Consider the following 22,693-nt stretch of genomic DNA (forward strand, 5'->3'; position numbering starts at 1 on the left):
ACCAGAGAGTACAAAAATCTGCTCTTTTGAAGATACCAGCAACCACATGAAGGCCTGTGTGCCAGGCATTGGGAATGTAGTGGTAAGCTGAGTCCTCGGTGTTACCCTCATGGAGTTATAGGCTGTGTGTAACTCCATTCCCAGGGGACACTGCTTTTTCCGGGGGGGAGGGGAGGATATAAAGGGTTTCAGTTAAATTTTACCAGCTCAGACTGAACTAAAAATTTAAATTTGAAAGTTAAAATAGGAGTAAGTACAGGTTTTGTTTAGCTTTCCCAAATATTTTACACACCACTTGGAAGAACCTGGGATGGGAGGGCAGGCCTCGTTGAGAGCACCAGGTCGGGCCATCCCTGTCTAACCCCGCCTCGCCTGGCCAGGTGAGCATGCTCTGAGAGAGAGGAGGCCTGCGCAGCGCAGGAAAGGTCTGTCATCTGCTGACTGACTGGCACCACGTGGGTGGTGAGTGGTCTTTTCTAAGTTACCCTCCCTTCTGACTCTGCAAAGTGATATGGGGCCTGCCCCCAAGGGGCCAAGGTCCCAGGACCGCACCCTTAGGTCTGTGCCACTGCTGTGTGTAGTGGAACCGCGAAGGACACAAGCATAACTGCCACGACGCCAGGTAAACCCCTGCACGCCTAGCGGCCTCCAAGGGTGAGTGACTCATGGGCCTTCCTAGGCTAAGGGATGGCTGGAATCTAGGTGAGCGTTAGGAGGCTTTCCCCTCCTCAAACCAATGTGCTTGTTCCCTGATAAAAATGTCTTGGGACAGCCTAGCCAGCGTGGCTCAACGGTGGAGCATCAACCTATGATCCAGGAGATCCCCGCATGACCCTGGTCAGGGCACGTGCCCAGGTTTCCCCGCTGGACCCCCAGTAGGGGGCGCTGCAGGAGGCAGCCGATCAGTGACATTGATGTTTCTCTCTCTCCCTCTCCTCTCTCTGAAATCAACACAGACATATTTTTAAATGCCTCGTACAGTCCCATACCATCTTTCCATCTTTCCACCTTCCCTTGGGCGCGTTTGCTGAGAATAAAAATGAGTGGCCCCTGGAGCGTGGCCAGCCAAGCCTTCCCCAGACCCCTGCAGAGGAAAGGCTCCCCCAGTGAGTGGGCAGGTCCCGCGAGGCGCCGCCCGCCTGGCCCCGCACCGCACCCCTCTGGGCGCGCGCTGCTGCGCGGAGGGGCGCGCGGGGACCCCCGCGCCGGGTCCCTCCGCCCTCCCCCCGCCGCGTCACGCAGTTCCAAACGTCCGCCGCCCGCCCGGGTGAGACCCTGCGCAAGGGGAGGGCGCCCTGGGCTCCAGTGGAGTCGGAGAGACGCGGAGGAAGGTGGGGAGGAAGGTGGCGGGAGGGCCGCGGTGCCCCAACCCGCCCAAGAGGAGCGAAGGGTGTGCCGTCTGGCGGGCGCGCCTCTGCCCTCCAGGCAGGCTCCAGACCGGGACCGGTGCCCAGCGCGGCTGGGCCCAGAGGCAGGGCGCCCCTGGACCCCTTTGGGTCCCTGAGAGGCCGCAGAGGCGCGGCCGGCAGTGAGGGGGTCATGGCCAACCTGGCCAACCGTCTGGCTACGGAAGCGGACCGCTCCTGAGACTCGCACGATGCCGCCGATGACAGGTGCCACCAAGGTCTCTCTCCGGGAGCTGGCCGATCTGGCCATCGGCACCCCGGAGGTGGGCGCCGTCAACTTCAATGCCCTTCACACGCTCATCGTAGCCATACTCAAGAACCTCCACCTGCAAGACACCCGGGTGGACTTCCAGACCCTGTCGCCTGAGCAGAGCCGCTCCTTTGAGTCCCCACGGGCCTCAATCAGTACCCCGCAGCTTGCTATGCGCAAGGAGAGGCGAAGGAGCAGCTTGGCCAGGATGCCCCCCCAAACGCTGGAGAGCCAGGTGAAGGACCTGGGCGGGCAGGTCCAGGACCTGGGCCGGCAGCTCAAGACCATGGATAACCAGGTGCAGGGCATCATGACCCACATCCAGTACTTCACTGGCCTGGTCGGTGGGCTGGACTTGGACAGTCCAGAGTGGCTAGGGGAGCAGGAGAAGGCCAGCGAGTTGCCCTTTGCCGAGGAGATGGCCATGCCCATCACCAAGATGACCACATCCATCAGCGAGATGGCCACACCTGTTACTGAGGTTGTCACGCCCCTTACTGAGAAGGCCACGCCCACTACCGAGAAAGCCATGCTCCAGATGACCAAGTCCGTTCCCCTGATGGCCAAGCCAATGCCCCAGATGACCAAAACGACGCCTGAGATGGCGAAGGCGACACCCGAGGTGATGGCCAAGGCAACGCCCAAGATGATGGCCAAAACAATGATGCCCCAGGTGGCCAAGGCTATGCCCGAGATGGCCAAGATGACGCCCGAGATGATGGCCAAGGTGATGCCCGAGATGATGGCCAAGATGACGCCCGAGATGATGGCCAAGGTGATGCCCGAGATGGTCAAGGCAATGCCCGAGATGGCCAAGATGACCCCCGAGATGGCCAAGATGACGCCTGAGATGATGGCCAAGATGACGCCCGAGATGATGGCCAAGGTGATGCCCGAGATGATGGCCAAGATGACGCCCGAGATGATGGCCAAGGTGATGCCCGAGATGGTCAAGGCGATGCCCCAGATGGCCAAGGTGATGCCTGAGATGGCCAAGGCGATGCCCCAGATGGCCAAGGTGATGCCTGAGATGATGGCCAAGGTGACACCCGAGATGATGGCCAAGATGACACCCGAGATGGTGGCCAAGATGACACCTGAGATGGCCAAGGTGATGCCCCAGATGGCCAAGGTGACGCCTGAGATGATGGCCAAGGTGACACCCGAGATGATGGCCAAGATGACACCCGAGATGGTGGCCAAGATGACACCCGAGATGATGGCCAAGATGAAGCCCGAGATGATGACCAAGGTGACATTTGCGATGGCCAAGCCGATGCCCGAGATGACCAAAGCAGTGCCCGGGATGGAAATGGAAATGCCAGAGGTGGCCATGCCAGTGCCTGGGATGGCCACACTGATGCCTGAGAAGGCGCGAGTAGGGTTAATGAAAATCTGGAAGGACCATCCCCAGGTGAGAACACACCAGGCCCGTCTAGATGGCTCTCCAGTCCAGTCTGGAGCTAATCCCCAAAGGCACCCACGACCACCCACCTGGGGGCATAGTGGGGGGCAGGGAGGCTGGAGCAGGCAGGTGCTAGGATAGTGGGGGTGCCAGGCCTCGGTGCAGCCCCAGCCCAGTGGCCCCCACTCTGCCTTGTAGGTCGCGGAAGTGCTCCAGAGCGTGGTGGAAGATGTGAGAGCCCTGAAGGAAGCCCAGCAAAAGGAACAGGAGTTCCCAGAGTTTAACCCAGTGGTGAGGGCGGTGGGGACCCCACCCCTTCTCACGCAGTCCCCTTCCTCGCCCCATTTGCATGGAGGCTCTCCCACCACTTATCAGACACCCAAGGATCCTGAACCCACCCAGAGGGAAGCTGATGACTTCTCAGAATAATTCTTTGAATTTCCTCTAAACAAGAATAAGTAAGTGAGGTGGTAGGTGTTAAGAGACAAAGCTCAGTCCAAGAGGTGGGGGGCTGGGATGGAGTGAGTTCTGGGGTCACCCCTTTAGCCTCCCAATACCCACCCGCAGGCGCAGCAACACTCACACGGATCTTCGTTTTCTTGGAGCAAGAAGTACAGACCCTCCCGCATATGCTCAGGGGGTGATTCCAGGGAGCGCTCCTGCCTCGGATGTCTGAGGCCTCCAGAGGGGATGAGAGCTGAAGACGGAGCACAGGGCGAGGCTGAGAAGAGACTTTGAGGGGAGGGAAAAGCACAGAGGAGGCAGGGGGGAGGCCCGGCCCCCCGGGGACTTCGCCCACTGACCTCATTTTGCCTACCTGTGTCATTCTGGCCTTGAGACCCCAGTGGGGCTCATTTTTGTTCTGGGAAGCTTTGATTTTGAAAGTGTGGGGTGGTGGGTGTTTTTTTTTTTGGTTTTAGGTTTTTGGTTCTTAGAAAAAAGGCTTGTTTTATTTAACCTTTAGATACTTAGATTCTGGAGGTTTGCAGAAGTTACAAGTTTCAGCGACTTGCTTTTAAATGACATAGCCGCGCCCTAGCCAGTTTGTCTCAGTGGTTAGAGCCTGGGCCCGTGGACTGAAGGGTCCTGGGGCGAATTGGGTAACTCAGTTGCGGGCTCTATCCCTGGCCCCGGTTGGGGCACGTGCAGGAGGCAACCAGTCGATACACATCCATTTTTTTTCTCTCTCTCTCTCACTTCCACTCTCTCTGAAAAGCAATGGAAAAAATATCCTCAGGTGAGGATTTAAAAATAAATAAATAAATACATAAACAAACAGCACAGCCGCTCAGATGCCCTCGGAGTATCCGAGAACACTTGTCCTTGGGAGGGGATGTCAGCCTGGTTCTGCAGTCCGGGAGCCTCTCTTTTGTGGTTTGAAGTGAATCCCAGGACCAAAGGCCCCCCTCCCAGCATCAGCATTTGCTACTGGCGTATTTGTCCCTACTACCTACCCACCCTCTGCCCCTCTAAGGCCCACACACCTTCCCTCCTCTCCCCCGTGCCAGGATGTGTGCAGGGGCCAGAGGAGGGCCTGTTCTGACCCTCCACCTCTGAACTCTTCTTCCAGCAACTCCTGCAACGGATTGAGGACGTAGAGAGGATAGTCAGAGGCCGGGAGGAACTCCTGGTAACGTCCGTCCCTCCGTCCACCCGCCAGTTCTGTGGGAGGGCCCGCGAGGGGGGTGCGCGCAGCCCGAGCCTCCCTGGGCTCCTCGGGATCGCCGTGGGTGCCTGCGTCCCTCGGGGTGGGGGAGGATGATGGGCGGCCCTGTCTCAGGGCGCTGCCCCTGGGTTGAAGGGAAATCCTTTCCATCCCTGCCCGGTGCTCCACTGGGGCCCACGTGGGACGGGAGGCCGGCTGCCCACGACTCAGTGACTTCTCCTTGGGGCCAGGGCCGTGGAGGGCCCCTTGGGTCCTGTTTAGCGCGGTTCTGTTCCTAAAACTCCCCGGGACTAATCCAGGTGTGCGCGCGCTCACATCATCTGTTCCCGCCAGGAGCCCTTCAGTCGGAAGATGATTATGCTGCCCGCTGGAGAGGAAGTCACCATGGTCACCTGGGAGGAGCTGGAGCAAGCGATCACCGACGGCTGGAAGGCCGCACAAGGGGTGAACACATGGGCAGGGGCTGGGCAGCGGTCTCAGCAGGGCCCCCGGAACCTCTCCCTCTTCACTATTGCACGGTGCTCTATTATGTCGATGTTTGTAATTTATTTCACAGTCTCCTATTATGCATATTTTAGCTGTTTCCCCCCAATTTTGTAACGAAGTGCTCCGTGTGACATTCACAGGAGTGAGTGAACACACTCACAGGGACGTGCATTAGTGACTTGGCCAGCTTTTGGCCAATTGCCTCCCATGGGTGTGGTTTCCATTTAGGCCCCACCAGCTTTGTGCATCTGGGTCCCTCAAAAAGTGTCCCGCAGGGATGCAGATGCAGGCAGGGGGAAGAGAGTGAACCCTTTGGCGCCACCAAGTGGTCACCTGGGTGTGACAAATATTGTCTGGGTACAAAAAATGCTCTGCTGGCCCAAGCCGGTTTGGCTCAGGGGTCCCGGGTTCGATTTTGGCCAAGGGCACGTACCTCGGTTGCAGGCTCGATCCCCGGCCCCGGTCGGCGTTCGAGCAGGAGACAACCAATCAATGTGTCTCTCTCACATCTATGTTTCTCTCTCTCTCTCTCTCCCCCCTCCCTCCCTTCCACTCTCTCTGAAAAACAATGGAAAAAATATCCTCAGGTGAGGATTTAAAAAAAATTAAAATCAAACAAACAAAAACCACCTTGCTAGCCCAGTGGCCCAGTGGTTGAGCATGGACCCATGAACCAAGAGGTCACAGGTTCAATTCTAGGGCAGGGCACCTACCCACAGGAGGTAACCAATTGATGTTTCTCACATTGATCTCTCTCTCCCCCCACCCCTTCCTCTCTCTTTCAAATCAATAAACATACTCACATATCCTCGGGTGAAGATTTAAAAAAATGTCAAATTCTGTCTTTGTGTCCAGCTTAATTTGGGGGACCAGAGAGTATTTTCCCCAAGAGCCTTAAGTTATCCAACTCAGATACCCCAGATTCCCTCCCCTCCAAGTCTTACAGTATTTTTTACTTGTAGTCTCTGCTTTCTTTCTTCCTCTTCAACCAGGGCCTAGAGTCAACACCAGGACTTCTTAGGCGCAAAGGGAAGACTTCCTTACTCTCCCATGATAGTCCAAGTGGAGCCTCCAGTAAGCATCCAAGTGTTGACCAGTCTCTGGATTCTGCTGGTGGTTTCGGCCCAGATCAGACCTTACCAGGAACCAGCAGACCAGGATACCCCTCCGAAGGGGTTCTTAGCATGAAACGAATCAGACCGACCTTTGCTCCTGGGTTTCCTGATAGAGAACGGTACCCAAGGGTCCATGACGAAGTCCGCCTGGCAAAGCCCTATCAACCTCCTGTGTCCCAGTTCAGAATCGAGCCTGATCATCACGGGCCTGAGCCACCAGGCTCAACAAGTCTGAGAAGAGACGAACAAGGTGCATTCCCTGGCCCAGGTCAACAGGAGTTGGCCAGAGACGCACACCATATGGTCCGAGAACCCCATGGGAGCCTGAGCCTCAGCCCAGGTCAAGTCGATGCAAGGCCAGACCAGTATGGAGCAGGGCCACCTGGCCTGGATCAACCCGAGTTGGTACCTCCTAGCATTTACCCACATGGCACAGCCCCCTTCAGCATGAGTCAGCTGGGTATGATGCTGCCTGGAATGGATGAGCAGGGATTGGTACTACCTGGCATGGGCCAGCAGGGTGTGGTGCCACCATGGGTGCCTGGCAGAGATCAGCAAGGATTGGAGCTGCCTGGTGCAGGGCAGCCTGGCATGGTTCCACTTAGCGCATACCAGCCTGGTGTGGGATTTCCTGGCACAGACCAACTTGCTGTGGAACGGCCTGCAGTGGACAAGAGTGGTGTGGGACCCCTTGACATAGGTCAGCATGGATTTGCAATATTTGGCATGGATCAACAAGGATTGGTTGCACCTCTTACAGATCAACAAGGTTTCGTACAGCCCAGTGTAGAAACACCTGGCTTCATACAACCTGGCTCACAACAGCAGGATGGGATCCAGCCTGGTGCGGGTCAGCCTGGCTTGGTCCAACCTGGAATGGACCAGCAAGGTTTGATCCAACCCGGTGCAGGTCAGCCTGGTTTAGTCCAACCTGGTGCAGGTCAGCCCGGTTTGGTCCAACCTGGGATGGATCAGCCTGGTTTAGTCCAACCTGGTGCAGGTCAGCCTGGTTTAGTCCAACCTGGTGCAGGTCAGCCCGGTTTGGTCCAACCTGGGATGGATCAGCCTGGTTTAGTCCAACTTGGTGCAGGTCAGCCTGGTGTGGTCCAACTTGGGATGGATCAGCCTGGTTTAGTCCAACCTGGTGCAGGTCAGCCTGGTTTGGTCCAACCTGGGATGGATCAGCCTGGTTTAGTCCAACCTGGTGCAGGTCAGCCTGGTTTAGTCCAACCTGGAATGGATCAGCGAGGTTTAGTCCAACCTGGTGCAGGTCAGCCTGGTTTGGTCCAACCTGGGATGGATCAGCCTGGTTTGGTCCAACCTGGTGCAGGTCAGCCTGGTTTAGTCCAACCTGGAATGGATCAGCGTGGTTTGGTCCAACCTGGTGCAGGTCAGCCTGGTTTAGTCCAACTTGGAATGGATCAGCGTGGTTTAGTCCAACCTGGTACAGGTCAGCCTGGTTTAGTCCAACCTGGTGCAGGTCAGCCTGGTTTAGTCCAACCTGGAATGGATCAGCCTGGTTTAGTCCAACCTGGAATGGATCAGCGTGGTTTAGTCCAACTTGGTGCAGGTCAACCTGGTTTAGTCCAACCTGGTGCAAGTCAGCCTGGTTTAGTCCAACTTGGTGCAGGTTGGCCTGGTTTAGTCCAACCTGGAATGGATCAGCGAGGTTTAGTCCAACCTGGTGCAGGTCAGCCTGGTTTAGTCCAACCAGGAATGGATCAGGGTGGTTTGGTCCAACCTGGTGCAGGTCAGCCTGGTTTGGCCCAACCTGGTGCAGGTCAGCCTGGTTTGGTCCAACTTGGAGTTGATCAGCGTGGCTTGGTACAGACTGGTACATATCCACCTGGTTTAGTGGCACAGCCAGGTGCATATCCACATAGTTTAGTTCAGTCTGGTGCCTATCCACGTGGTTTGGTCCAGCCTGGTGTGGCAGGTCAGTTTGACTTGGTCCAGCCTGGTCCAGGTCAGCCTGGTTTGGTTCAGCCTGGAGTTGATCAGCATGGTTTGGTACAGCCTGGTGCATATCTGCCTGGTGTAGTACAGCCAGGTGCATATCCCCATAGTTTAGTTCAACCTGGTGCCTATCCGCATGGCTTAGTCCATCCTAGGGCCTATCCTCGTGCTTTGGTCCAACCTGGTGTCCATCCACCTGCTTTCATGCAGCCCGGTACCTATCACCGTGGGTTAGTTCAACCTGGACTAGATCAGTATGGTTCGAGGCCACCTGGTGCTGATCACCGAGGCTTCATGCCGTCAGGCTTCTCACGCCCGTATCAGCATGGCGTGCTTCCTGGAAGAGACCGACATACCCAGGTGTCACCACTCCTGACCAAGCAAGGTTTGATGTCGCCTGCTGTGGATCAACAGGGTTTGGTACCAGCGGAAACTTACCAACAGGGATTGATGCCTCCTGGCACAGACCAGCGTGGTCCAGCGCCATTAAGCACACATGTGGAATCTGCACGCCCAGACCAGATACACCCAAGTGCAGACGCCCGCGGCCTGTATGCTGGGCCCCTGGGCCCACGTGTTGATCACCATGTCCCAGCAAGTTTGGATCCAGACCACCCCAGGATTCATATGCCGATTACCCCAAGCCAAGATTCCACATTTTCCAGGAGCACAGACTCCCTCCACACTCTCGGGCAAGTCTCATTGGAAAGGAGTGATGAGCAGGTTGGAAAACACGACTCGCTGGAGAAAGTGGCTCCCAGCTTCCCCATAGCGGTGGAGACGTTCCGTCTGATGGGAGAGCTCACCGGGCTCTACATGGAGCTAAAGGAGAACATGAAGACCCTAGACGAGGCGAAAGCTGGCCACTCGGACCTGGAGAAGATCCAGTACCTGCTCTCGCTGATGGGTGGGTGCCGCTGGCGGGGAGGGGACCCGCAGGCTTCCTTCTAACTGATTGATCTTGCCCGCCCCGCCCCCCCAGCCGTAACTCCTGGCAGCCAGTCTCCTTCCCGGGCCCCCAAACAGAAAGCCTGTTCTTAGCCACCCTGTGTTCTCCTAGAGCAGAGGAGGGATCGTCTAGCCTGGGCCGTACTGGGTCTGGCCCTGCCAAGGCGGCTGCAGGCGGACTCGAAATTCAATAAATCTGGGAGCTTTTTTCATAGCTAATTTTTTTCTTTCTTTCTAAAGAGTTTAAAATATATATATATATGTATATATATACACACATATATATATATGTCTTTATTGATTTCAGAGAGAGGAAGGGAAAGGAAGAGAGAGAGAGAGAAACATCAATGATGAGAGTCATTGATCGGCTGCCTCCTGCATGCCTCCCAGTGGGGATCGAGCCCGCAACCCGGGCATGTGCCCTGACGGGGAATTGAACTGGGATTTCCTGGATCCTAGGTCAATGCTCAACCTCTGGGCTATGCCAGCTGGGCTTCATAGCTAATTTTTAGGTTGATAATTTCGTATGGCCCATGAATGATGTTATAAATATCCAAGTGGCCCTTGGCAGAAAAAAGGTTCCCCACCCCTGTCCTAGAGCCTTCAGGGTCCAAAAGATGGAATTAAACCAGTGGGAGTGAAGGAGCCTCCGGAGAGGGGGGGAGCAGGTTCTTATGCCTTTGTCAGGCTCTCTGGACAGCAGCTGGGGAAAGTGTTGGGGCAGGGAAACCAATAGCATCGGGTGGGGGTTGGAGGAGAGAATGTTGAACTAAACTCAACCTTTGCCCGCTCTAGGCCCAGGTAATAACTGAGATTTTAGAGTTGGGTGGAAAATGTGGGCCGGTGGTCCCAAAGCCCGGTAGGGTATTAAGCCCTAGGTGGATTTTTTTTGAGGGCTAGGGACACTCCTGACCCCTTTCTTCCCACCCCCTCCCCCCAGCCCTGTGTTCTCTGGGTGGCCTCATTGTGGGGCTGGAAATCTGAGCCTTCCCTTTTCCATAGTCCAAAAGACTATGCCACCAGACCTGCAGGAGCAGCTGAAGACCATAAAGGCCTTGACCAAAGAAGTTCGGCAGGAGAAAGCAAAAGTAAGTGAGGGGCTGGCTGCCCTGCCCCGAGCCAGGCTGGTAATCCCGCCTGCCTGTGTCCTGCTGGGTCACACGGTCCTTTCACTCTCTGTTATCTCACTGGGTCTTCTAAGCCTGTCAGGTGGGAAATGCAGCTCAGACATTACCGTGTTCGTTTCCTGATGGAAAACCTGACGCTCAGAGCTGTGAAGAGTCAGCTGAGCCAACAAGGAGGCCTGTGCTCTTTCCATTGCATGCGACCATTTTCAGTCACACCCGGTCCCCGGAGCCTCGTGTGTGGGACAGTCTGGGGCCAGTGGTCACGGCAAGGGGCTGCTGGGTCTTCAGTTGTCCTCTAAATGCCAACTGTCTACACCCAGTGGGATGGATGGGTGGGTGGATGGATAGATGTCCGGAAAGGACCTTGGCTTTTGTCAGAAGGTTGGATTAGGATTAGGGACTGGGGAGGGGCTCGCTCGGGCTGAAGAGGCACCTTCGGAAGGCAGAGAGCTCCAGCCGGCCTGACCGCCTCTTCCCTGGGGCCCGCAGGTGGACAGGATGCAGAGGATCCTGGAGGGCGAAGTGAGTCTAGAGCTGGGAAAGGAGATGCAAGCTGGCCAGCTGGGCATGCAGCTGAGTCTCCTCAGGTACGTGCCCCTGCCTGGCATCCCCTGTTCTCAGCCAAGGAGCTGATAGCCGGCTTTGGTTCACCCATACCCTGTTGCCCATATCTAGTTCAAGTTGCTGGTGGAAGTTCAAGTTTCTAAAACAGCTCAGCACCAGGACCAAAAAAAAGCTCCTCAGACTCTGTCCCCAGTTGCAGCTGGAAGGGAGTGCGTGCTAGAGCCCCTGAGAGCCCTCTCTCTGCAGGGCCCGACCCACCGGCTAGAAGCACACTGGGCACCCACCTCTGGGACAGGCAGGGCCTTGGGCTCCCTAGCCTGAGCCTGGGGGGGAGGGGAGCCGGCCCAGGGCCATCCTCTACCCCTGCCGGCTGGGGCTCCGCACCGGGGGGCTGGGCCCTGGGGGGCTGGGGGCCAGGCTGTCTCTTATGCTCGCAGAGTCTCTGTGGCCGACATCGAGAAGGAGCTGGCTGAGCTGAGGGAGAGCCAAGAACGGGGCAAGGTCAGCATGGAGCACTCGGTCTCCGAAGCCTCCCTTTACCTGCAGGACCAGGTGAGGCCTCCACATTCAAAGCACAGGGTCCTTCTCAGAGTTGGCTGGCCAAGTGGGGGCAGCCCAGGTTCCTCCCCGTGTGTGTGTGTGTGTGTGTGTGTGTGTGTGTGTGTGTGTGTTGGGGGAACTATACCTCAAGGGATCCCTCTCCGGATCCAGAACCAGCTGTGAGGCTGCAGGTGCACAAGGGGAAAGGCCCGTCCACCTGCCATTAAGTCTTTTTCCCTCCCCCTATCTTTTAAAATTAGATAATTTAAGCCCAGCCAGAGTGGCTCAGTTGGTTGTGCACCAAAAGGTTGCCGGTTCAGTTCCCAGTCAGGGCACATACCAGGGTTGTGGGTTCAGTCCCTGGCTGGGGCACATACAGCAGGCAACCAATCCATGTTTCTCTCTCACATATATGTTCCTCTCTCTCCCTCTTCTTTCCTCTCTCTCTCCAATCAATAAAAATATTTTTTGCCCTGGCCAGTGTGGCTCAGTGGTTGAGCATCAACCTAGGATCCAGGAGATCGAGGTTCGGTTCCCAGTCAGGGCACATGCCCGGGTTGTGGGCTCGATCCCCAGTTGGGGGTGTGCAGGAGGCAGCTGATCAATGACTCTCATCATTGATATTCCTCTCTCTCTCCCCCTCTCCCTTCCACTCTCTGAAATCAATAAAGACATATTTAAAAAATATTTTTTTTAAAAGAAAAATAAATGAAATCAGATAATTTACATATCATGAAACTCACCCTTTTAAAGTGAACAGGGCAGTTCTTAGTACATTTACAAAGTTGTGCAGCCATCGTCATAATCAAATTCCAAAGTTCCATCACCCCAGGAAGAGACCCTGGCCCCGGGAGCCGTCCCTCCCTGTCCCTGCCCCCAGCCCCTGGCAGCCGCTCACTGCTCTCCGGCTCCAGGGATCCCCCCAATCTGGACATTTCGCATAAATGGGGTCATGCACTGCGCGGCCCCTCAGCTCTGGCGTCTTTCGCTTTGGCACGATGTTTTCCAGGCCCATTCATATCGCGGCATGGATTCCGTTCATGGTTATGGCTGCGTAATATTCCACTTCATGGCTATAGCACACTTTTTTATCCATTTGTCAGCTGAAGGGCATCTGGGTTGTTTCTGCCTTTCGGCTCTAATGAACATTGATGCTATGAACATTCGTGCCCAAGGTTTTGTGTGGACATATGTTTTCATTTCTCTTGGTCACGTGCCTACAAGTGGACCTGCTGGGTTATGTGGAAACTCGATGGCCGGCGCTTTGAGCGACGGCACCAGCGCGCGGTTTCTCCACACCCTCCCCGGCACCCGTTCCCCTTTTATTTCGTTAGTTATTAAGTGGTAGCCGTCCCAGTGGGCATGAAGCGGGATCTCGTTGTGGTTTTGGCTTGCATTTCCCTAATGGCTAATGATGTTGAGCATCTTTTCATATGATTATTGGCCATTTGAATGTCCTCTCTGGAAAGATGCCTATTCGGATCCTTTGTCCATTTGAAAATCAGGTTGTCTTTTCTGTTGTTGTTGAGGTGTGAGAGTTCTCTATATATTCTGGATACTAGATTCTTGATATGTGATTTGCAAATATTTTCTCCCATTCTGTGGGTTGTCTTTTCACTCTCTTGATAGTGTCTGCTTTTATTTATTTGTTTATTTATTTATTTTTTAAAAAATATTTATCTTTATTGATTTCAGAGAGAGGAAAGGAGAGGGAGAAACATCAGTGATGAGAGAGTCATTGATTGAGCCCACAACCCGGGCATGTGCCCTGATCAGGAATCGAACCCCGATCGCCTGGATCCTAGGTCGATGCTCAACCGCCGAGCCACGCCCGGCCGGGCAATAGTGTCTGCTTTTAAAGCTTGGGTGAAACTCTCCTTGGCCACCCCAGAATGTTCCCAATGAGGAGCTGCTGGACCGGAACCAGCCCTCTGAGTGCTCCCAGGATCAGATAGGAAAACCCACTGAGCCCAGGGGGCTCATGTCAGGGGCCCCTCGATGCTACAGGCCCATTGTGGGCCACTCCCAAGTTTGCTGGGACAGTGGTGTGACCACTTCATGACCCAGAGCCGGTTGTTGTGTGTGTGAGTCACCTGTCATTCCAAAGCCCGTGTCTGAGCTTAGCAGCCTCCAGGTCAGTCCCAGGGCCACCTTTGGGAGTATCCCCCCCCCTGGGTAGCCTGGCCTCCTGGGCAGCATCTTCAAGGTACCACCTTCCACACCCCAGTTCTCCAGCTGCCAGGGCTCCTAGCTTTCCTGAACACACTGCTGCTCTCCTGCTTCCTTCCCAACCCCCAGGGCTGCTGCTTACTCTTCCTGATCCCCCTGAAATGCCTGCAGTTTGGGGAGTGTCTTCCTGTCTTCCAGAGGGAATGAACCCACCTTCTTTAAAAAAAATTTTTTGTATTGATTTTTCAGAGAGAGAGGAAGAGGGAGAGGGGGAAACATCCATGAGACAGAACCATGGATCGGCTGCCTCCTGCACACCCCCTACTGGGAATCGAGCCCGCAACCCGAGGCGTGTGCTCTGACCGGGAATCGAACCGGTGACCTCTCGGTGCACGGGGTGAGGCTCATCCAGCTGAGCTACACTGGCCAGGGCCTCTGACAGGCTCTTCTGGACCCTTCAGAAGAGTGTAGGCTCTTCTGGTTGCGAGCAAGAGCGTCGCACCGAGCTCAGGCAAGAGGGAGCTTGCTTGGCTGTGTGTACACATGCAGGGAGCTGGAGCGAGGGGCAGTCCCAGCCAAGCCACTTCCTGTCTGTCTGTCTGTGTCTGTTCTGGGGTGTACCCATGCCCCCATGTCTCTTTCCTTGTCCACCTCTCTCAAATAGCGTCACATCTCTCTTCCATTCTACTCTGACAGCTTTCGTGTCTCTCACTCATGGTCCAAAGTAGCTGCCCAGGCCCTGCAGTGTCACCCACTTCCATGAGAAGGGGCTTAGGTTGGCCGAGCCTCTCTCTCTGAGCCAGGCAACATGGCACAGGTCTTTGGCCAGTATAGGGACTGGTTGCCTTTGAACTGGGACCAATCATCTGTAGAGACAAATAGGGACCCTGGGAAAGGTCTGGAAACCTTTCTCCTGCGAGGGCTTCACTCAGCATGAATGCCACCCTTTCTGCGAACCCTGGCCGCTGTTTAATGGACAGATGCCGAGCGCCTCCCATGTGCCACACTCTGCGAGGCACTGAGGGTGCTGTGACCGCCCAGGCAGGGCTGGCGATGGGCAGGAAGCGCAGGCCTGTGCCGACGGTGTGGACGGCGCGTGGCCGGGTCTTGCTCACGGCCCTGCACCGGCCTTCTCGCCTGCTCCCAGTTAGACAAGCTCAGGACGATCATCGAGAACATGCTGGCCTCCTCATCCACGCTGCTGTCCATGAGCATGACCCCGCAGAAGGCCCCGGTGGCCTTGTCACCTGGCCAGATCGACCCTGAAGCCACTTGTCCAGCCTGTAGCCTGGACTTAAGCCACCAGGTCAGCACGCTGGTGCAGCGTTACGAGCAGCTGCAGAACATGGTCAACAGCCTGGCGGCCTCCCGGCCCTCCAAGAAAGCCAAGCTCCAGAGCCAGGTGACTCCTGCCGGCCGCCCTCCCTGATAGAGTCCGCAGGGGTTGCTTTTCCATGGTGGAGCCCACAAAAGTTCCTGGTCCTTCCACAGGGTTCCAGCAAGTAGCTGGGGGTGGGGGGCACGGCTGGGGAAGCACAGCTGGCTGGGGGTGCAGCAGTGCCATTCACGTGCCTTGGGGGTGCTGGCCTAGCTTCAGGAATCATCGACTCTCCTTCACGCGTCCTTCAGACGCTTTCCCAGTTCCCCTCCAAAGGGCAGGCTTGCTGGTAGGGTGGCCACAGCCACAAGGCCCTGGGTCCTGCCTCTTAGATACTGGAATTCTGATTCAGCCCAGGACAGGTGGGGAGACTGTAGCCCACAAGCTGACTCTAGGGGCCCACAGGGCAGCACACCACTCCTGAGCCTCAATCACCACTCCTGATTGCCCCACTGGCAGCCCTCGAGGCTGGTCCACGGGGAGGCAGGAGACTGAAGCTCATCAGGGGCAGCAGTGCCCCCGGGGGATGCCCCAGCAGCCTCAGGGATCCTGCCTTTGTCCCTCCTGCTGCAGGACGAGGAGCTGCTGGGCCACGTCCAGAGCTCCATCCTGCAGGTGCAGGGCGACTGCGAGAAGCTCAACATCATCGCCGGCAACCTCATCGAGGACCATCGGCAGAAGCAGAAGGACATCGATGTGAGTGGCCGGCGGGTGGCTGGGCCGGGGCCGGGCGCGGGCGTGGCCTGGCCGCCCGCCCTCCAGCTCCTGGTCCCTACCCTCCGCTGCCCTGGCCTCCCAGGTGCTGTACCAGGGCATCGAGAAGCTGGAGAAGGAGAAGGCCAACAGGGAGCACCTGGAGATGGAGATCGACGTGGTAAGGGCCGGCCACAAGCAGCCTTCCCGCCAGGCGGCCTTGCTGGCCGTTCTTTAAAAGGCCAGGGGTGGAGGGGAGCCCCTGGGGGAGGGGGCTCAGGGGACCCCCCCATGGCTCTCTCCCACTGGGGCGGCCTCCCCTCCTCTCTCTCCGGGCAGAAGGCCGACAAGAGTGCCCTGGCCTCCAAAGTGAGCCGCATCCAGTTTGATGCCACCACGGAACAGCTGAACCACATGATGCAGGAGCTGGTGGCCAAGATGAGCGGGCAGGAGCAGGACTGGCAGAAGATGCTGGACAGACTCCTGACAGAGATGGACAGCAAGGTGAGGGGCTCCAGGGCCCTTGGATTAGGGCCCCACAGACACCCCACCGGCTTTCTTCGAGCTCAGCTGGTTGCCCCCGCCCCCACCCGCAGCTGGACCGCCTGGAGCTGGATCCCGTGAAGCAGCTGCTGGAGGATCGGTGGAAATCCTTGCGACAGCAGCTCAAAGAGCGCTCCCCCCTCTACCAGGCGGACGAGGCAGCCTGCATGCGGAGGTGAGGCCCTGACCGTGGCGGGGGCCAGCACACTCTGCAGGGCCTGGGTGGGCCCCACTGGCCCTCGTGTGCTCCAGGGGAATGGCCGATCCTGCCGGGGACTGCCTCGCAGTAGGAGTGACAGTGTGTTAGAGCTCGGGCCACCTCCTATTACAATGGAAAAAGGGAGGGGCATGGAAGGGAGGCCCCAGCCTCCAAAGTGGAGACACTCCTGGGGCACCTGGATGGCAGGATGCCCGTTACTGGCCGCCAGAGGGCGCCCGAGGCTTACACAGAGCACCCCTCGGGGACAGGGTTAGGACGTGTGGATGCTGGATCTGCATCCCATAGTGGGCGCGTCTGGGAGAGGGTGAGCCCCGGGGAGCAGGGACAGACCAGCCTCCAGTGCCTGGGGCCTGCTGGGTGAGCCGAGCTTCCAGCCCGCCCGGCGATGGGCTCTCCACCCTCCCATCCGGACCCTCTGGGCAGGCCACTCACCCTCCCCGTGTCCCATTCCTCACAGGCAGCTCTTGGCACATTTCCACTGCCTGTCCTGTGACCGTCCCTTGGAGACACCTGTGACTGGACAGTGAGTGCCCGCACCCGGCTCACTCCAGCTGGGCGGCCATAACGGGGCGGGACAGTAGGGCCGTATCTCCTCCGTTCCCTGCCGGCCTTCACCCCCTGTCCTGTCCCTCACGGGGCCACGCCTGTCCGCCAGCACCGTGCCCACCTTGGCCCTCACCCCAGCCCTCGGGTGGCCTGTGGGGAGGGGTTGGTGGGTTTGGACGGCGAATTTCTCACCCTGCAACCCTCCCTTCTGTGTCCCTGCCCAGAATCATCCCCGCGACTCCCGTGGGACAGAGCCTGCCGGGCCACCGCTCCTCCCGCCCCTACACCATCTTCGAGCTGGAGCAGGTCCGGCAGCAGAGCCGCAAGTACGCGGCCGAGTCCCACGCAGGGCTGCTCAGGGAGGCGGAGACAGGTGGCGGGGGCGCCTCCGCACCACCGGGCACTCCTGAGCTGGCGCCGGCTCCGCCCAGGACTGCAACCACCTGCCCTGGGGCTGCGGTGCCGGCCCCCTGACCTCCTCACACCACGTGCGCCAGGGTCCCCGCCGCCCTGGCACTGGGGCGACATCGCTCAGCGAGAGGGGCTCAGTGAATATACCTACGGGAGCTCGGGGCTGTTTCCCGTTCTCTCGGCTCCTGCCCGCCTCCCTGCAGCCTTTCCACCTCCTGAGAATGGGGGTTCAGCGGAAAGGGTGGTTTTCAAACTGCGCTTAGGAGTGTAGGGGTTCCAGGCATGTGGGTCCAGGCCCCCCAGATTAGCTGGAGGGGCTGGGCTTCTCTCTGTGGGGCTCTTAGGCACTGCCCGCCTCAGGAAACCCCTGGCAAGCCTGGACATGGTCCCTTGGGGACTGTGCAAAGGGCTCCTGCCCACCCAGGGTCCTGCTGACCTGGGGGTAGAGAAAGGGGTGGGGTGAGCCGGGCTTCTGCCTGGCTATGGGCTCCGGCCTGTGCCACCACCTCACCTGCCTGTCTGCCCGCACCCGCAGCCTGAAGCTGGGCAGCTCCCCCTTCCAGCGGGCGGACCTGGCGTCCATGGAGCGGAGCGTGGGGCGCCTGCGCACCATGCACTCCAAGATGCTGATGGACATCGAGAAGGTGCAGATCCACTTTGGGGGCTCAGTTAAGGCCAGCAGCCAGATGATCCACGAGCTGCTGCAGGCCCAGTGCCTTGGCTCCCCCTGCTGCAAACGGTAGGACAGCAGGTTGGCACAGATCGCCCCAGGGCAAGGGCCGTGGGAAGGCGCCCACTGCTGGGAAACCCTGACCCGGAGGGAGGGAGGCTGTGTGTGTGTGTGTGTGTGTGTGTGTGTGGTCTGCAGGATGGCCAGCCAGGAGGTTGCTCTGCTCACTTGTGTCCCCCCCCCCCCGTTCTGTCCCTTGCTCCTGCCCTGGCTCCCAGAGACCCCTGAAGACAGCTGCCCCACCTCCCTCTGGCCAGGCCTCACCATAGGTGTCCCAGGCCACACCAGTAACTGTCTTCCTCACAGAAGGACGGATATGTCCGACTACACCTACTCCACGGTGTCCCGGCATTGCGGGGGCAGCCACACCCTCACCTACCCCTACCGCCGCAACCGCCTGCAGCACCTGCCGCAGGGCCTGTACCCCGAGGACATCCAGCTGTCCTCGAAGGTCAGTGCTGCCCGGGGCCACAAGGGAGGCGGGCCCTGCACGACCCCAGGTTCTCAGGTCATCTGGAAAAACTACCCGAGGCCACCTCATCCCACCTCTGCCCTAAGGCAGTTTCTTTTTTCCCTCTTTTTCTTTTTTAAAAATTTACCTTTATTGTTGAAAGCTGAGGCAGTTTCTCAATCAGACCCAGTGAAAGCCTCAGGTTCTTACCCTTTGCTGGGAGAAAATGCCGTCCTGGCCGCCCACCCACCTGGCGCTACAGCCTCCACCAGGGGCCCTGAGAACAGCAGCATCTCCAGCTCCCCTCACCCTGTCCCCCTGTCCCCCTGTCCCCCTGTCCCCCTGTCCCCCTGTCCCCCTGTCCCCCTGCCCCTGGAAGGGTGCCGAAGTCTGGACAGGCCAGCACTGTGCCCAGGCCGGCGTGCAGACAAGACCAGAGGGGAAGCTCTGGGTGCTGTGTGCTAACGGCCCCTCTCCCATCTCCACAGCATCACGAGGTGGATATCTTGGGCTTGGATGGACATATCTACAAGGGACGGATGGATACAAGGCTGCCAGGCATCCCAAGCAAAGACAGTGAGTGTCCCCGTGGCCCAGCCGCCCCTTGGGCTCCTTGCTTGGGTCCCACAGGGTCCATCCAGCTCCTGGTAGGCCAGGCATTTATTGGCCTGGACCCTGGCTGCCTTCCTCTCTACCTCCCTGACTGCAATGTTCAGGTCTCCAAAAGCCCTGGCCACCGTTTGCAGGTGGCAGACAGCTGTCCACTCAGCTAATTAGCTAGCGTGTTATGCCCCACCCTCTCTTGAGGCCAGCTGTGCCCGGCAGCCCTCTCCCCGTCCCCGTGGGCCCCACAGAGCTGGGTCGGTGTCTGAGAGTGGACCTTTCCCTCCACTGTCCCCGTCAGGCTCAGGAAATATCAAGCACAAGGTCAAGCAGTCCCGGTCCCTCACACACCGGCAGCCGTCCCTCTGCGACAGCAGCCAGCTGCCCTCGCGGCCTCAGAGCGCTCAGTTACTGGCTGGCAACACCTCAGGTAGCGTCCCTCGGGCTGGAGCGTCCCGGAGGCCTCGGCACGGCCCCGGGCCTCCTCCCTGCCTCGTGGGCTCCCGTTCCTGCAAATGGCTGGCATGTGCCTAATTTCCCGGGAGTGGAAGGCCTGGGAGCCGAGGGATGGGACGGGAGGCAGAGAGAGCCCCTCGCCCCCGAGTGCTGGATGTATCCCAGGCCTGTGGGGTGGATGCTATTATGAAATGTCCCCATTTCACAGAAGAGGAAATAGGGGCAGGGTCGCAGCCCAAGACTGTCTCCAGGCCCAAGTCCGTCCCCTGCTCACACTTGCTCACAGGCTCTGTGTTGTGGCTGCTGGGCACGGGGCCACCCCCCACCCCAAGAACCCCTCTGTCTGACCCTGTCTGCAGAAGAGCTCTCCTTGCCCCCAGGTCTGGAAGTTCCTAGAATCCTGCTGTCCCCTGAGGGACTAAGTCCTGCCTGGAAATTAGATGGCTAAGGGCCTCCCAGGGATAGGCCACAGGTGGGGGCCAGAGAGGGACACTGGTCTGAAGTCAGGAGGCCAGGTCACTTCCAAGTAACTCTAAGCAAGTCTCTCCCCTCTCCAGGCCTCAGTAACAGGCTTAGAGTTAGGGCCCCACGAGAATCTAAGGAGGTGCCACCCCCTTCCTATAAAAAGTCACGGACCCACAATACTTTGAGACGCTTGCAGGAGGTTCCAGCTCCCCCCGCCCTGGCCCAGGTGCTCTTCACCCCCTCCCAGTTCCAGCTCAGGGAGTGTCCGAGGAAGTGGGAACAGCTGAAGTGTGGGTGGTGGTCACAACACCTGGCCTGTATTGAGGGCCCCTCACCGGCCAGCCCTGTGGAGCTTTACACGTGGGACCAGTTTAGTCTCCAGCCAACATTAGGAGGTCTTGCTTATGCTGAGAAAACCCAGGCACAGGATGGTTAAGGTACTTGCCCAAGGTCATACAGCTAGGAAGCAGCGGCACTGGGATTCAAAGCCAAGCCCTCTGCCTCCAGGTAAGAGGCTGGGAGAGTGGATCAGGGATGGACAGAGCACGGGTCTGTGGCTGTTTTCTTGGGGGCAGTGCACTCCCTTCTCCCTGGCACCCCACCTTCTACTCCAAGCACCCTTGAAATGTCATGGGAGCAGGAGAGGGAGGGCGAGAGGGAAGTCTCAGGGAAAATTCCGGCCCTTGTCTGTGTGGTTATTGCCTAAATAGTCCCTGTACTAATGAGGAAGCATTACCAAAGGGGCAGGCTCTTGCTCGCCGGAGGGCTTGTGTGTTTTTCACTCGGCAGTGATCAAGGAGCTTTGCTTAGGGGCTCCTGTGAGGACTGCACTCCCAGCCCCAGGGCAGGGCCCTCTCCGGTCTGTGTCCCCTCCCAGCCTGGCTAGCAGGGCGCTCTGACTCCCCTGGGCTCTGGGCGAGCTGGCCAGCTGGGCCACTGGTGGGTGTGGGAGCGAGGCAGAGCCACAGCAGTGTCTCCTGCCTTGCAGCAACTCGTCAACAGACAGACAGACCGGTGTCCTCAGAAGGGCGCTTCCCCCAGCCAAATGTGGCCCACCCACCCAGCCCCAGCGAGATGGCCCGGGGGCCGGAGATGCACGGGGATGTGTCTTCTGGGGAGGGTCTGGAGGAGCCCACTCGGGGGCCGAGGTCCTCCACTGCTCACTGAGCAGAACTATAAATAAATGTTCAGGAAGAACCTGGGACTCAAGACTTCTCTGGTCTGGCTCAGGAAGACAGAGTCGGAGGGAGGGCCCCTGGGTGCCTCCTGACTGCTCCCAGGTCCAGGGACAGACCTTCTCTTGGAAAGGCCTGGCTTGTAGCATGAGAATTAGACCACGGCCATCCAGGAGCCATCCTCTGAGGGAGCTGGGGCTCCAGGGACTGGCGGGCGGCATGGGGCCTGCTCACACCTACCAGCTCTCCCCTGACCTCCACCAGACTGGGCTGCTGCCTTCCCTGGCCAGGGCCCTGCCTTCCTGTCTTGAAACTCATGGTGTCCATGAGCATGCTGTACCTTGGAGCGAAGGTGAGGGTGGCAGCTGCCCGCTGCGCTCCTGCTGCTGGCTCAGGGCAAGGCCTAGCTCCTGGCACGGAGCCCGGGAGCACTGCCACCAGCCACCTGGCACGGTTTCTGTTTGAGGTCCTCTTCAGCTTACCCTGCAGAGGGGGGAGGCTCAGATGCAGGGGCTGCCTGGGCTGGGACAATCACCTTCCCTCCTCCTCCTAACCCCAAAAGAGAAGAGTGTGGCCAGAGGCCTGGCCTTGTCCTGCTCCAGCCCACACAGTTCCACTGCTTTTCTCTGCTCGTCCCCAAAAGGCAGGGGTGCTCACTGCCGAGTCCTCGGTGCTACAGATCTTGGCAGGTTGGAGGGGATGGAGGAGCACGTGTGTGCCTGGGCTCAGGCAGGGGTGGCCACTATAAAGGACAAGCCCCCGTCCCCAGTCCCCAGTTGAAGCTCCAGGGACAAAGCAGAGCTGCCCCCTCCCAGAGGACTCTAGTCATTGAAACAATTCTGGGCCTCAGGTCTGTTCTCATTGGCTCCCTTCTCAAAGGTGGGGATCCCCCACGCCCAGTCCCTATCTCCCACCCCCCTGGGAGAGGCCTACTTTAGGGTGTGAGGGGAGGGAGTGACAGAATCGCAAAGGAAAGTGTGGCAGGAAACAGCCCAGAAAAGGGTTTCTCCCTGGTCCCAACCCCGTGGTCAAAGGAGGGGGGCTGGCTAGGGTATCGTGGGAAAGGCAGGTACTCCCTGTGGAGGGGCTTCCCCCTGCTTTCCCCATCTGCCCAGATGCCTTTCATCTTTAAGTAATGACCCAACACTCACGCTAGAGGGCAGGAGGGGCAGCCTGAACCCCTGGGTCCTGGTGGGCACGCCCATATGGGTGCCCTTGCCTCTGCAAGCAGAAGGCAGCCAGGACCAGCCGCTCCTCTGCTCCTGCTCGGGCTCCTGTTTCTCTCACCCTCCCTGAGAAATGTCAGGTCCCTGGCCTAGAATCCAAACTCACCAGCTTGGCAGGGAGAGGCAATGGTAGGGACAGGCCAGCCCTCTGCACCCAGGCCTCC

The 22,693-nt window shown here is 58.3% G+C and overlaps 1 protein-coding gene across 1 annotated transcript; it reads left to right on the forward strand.

Annotated features, from left to right (window-relative positions):
• Positions 1-6,628: 6,628 nt before the first annotated feature.
• Positions 6,629-21,295, forward strand: QRICH2 (glutamine rich 2; the record flags this gene model as incomplete). Its single annotated transcript, XM_081161988.1, has 17 exons — positions 6,629-8,152; positions 8,279-9,191; positions 10,235-10,320; positions 10,849-10,946; positions 11,361-11,475; positions 14,780-15,034; positions 15,584-15,706; positions 15,810-15,884; positions 16,043-16,207; positions 16,300-16,421; positions 16,924-16,989; positions 17,237-17,338; positions 17,959-18,162; positions 18,460-18,604; positions 19,093-19,180; positions 19,509-19,637; positions 21,117-21,295. 17 exons carry the CDS (start codon positions 6,629-6,631, stop codon positions 21,293-21,295), a joined length of 4,389 nt encoding a protein of 1,462 aa, XP_081018114.1.
• Between the last annotated feature and the right edge of the window lie 1,398 nt (positions 21,296-22,693).

The sequence above is a fragment of the Miniopterus schreibersii genome, assembly GCF_964146895.1.
Source record: "Miniopterus schreibersii genome assembly, chromosome: 16".
NCBI lineage: Eukaryota > Metazoa > Chordata > Mammalia > Chiroptera > Miniopteridae > Miniopterus > Miniopterus schreibersii.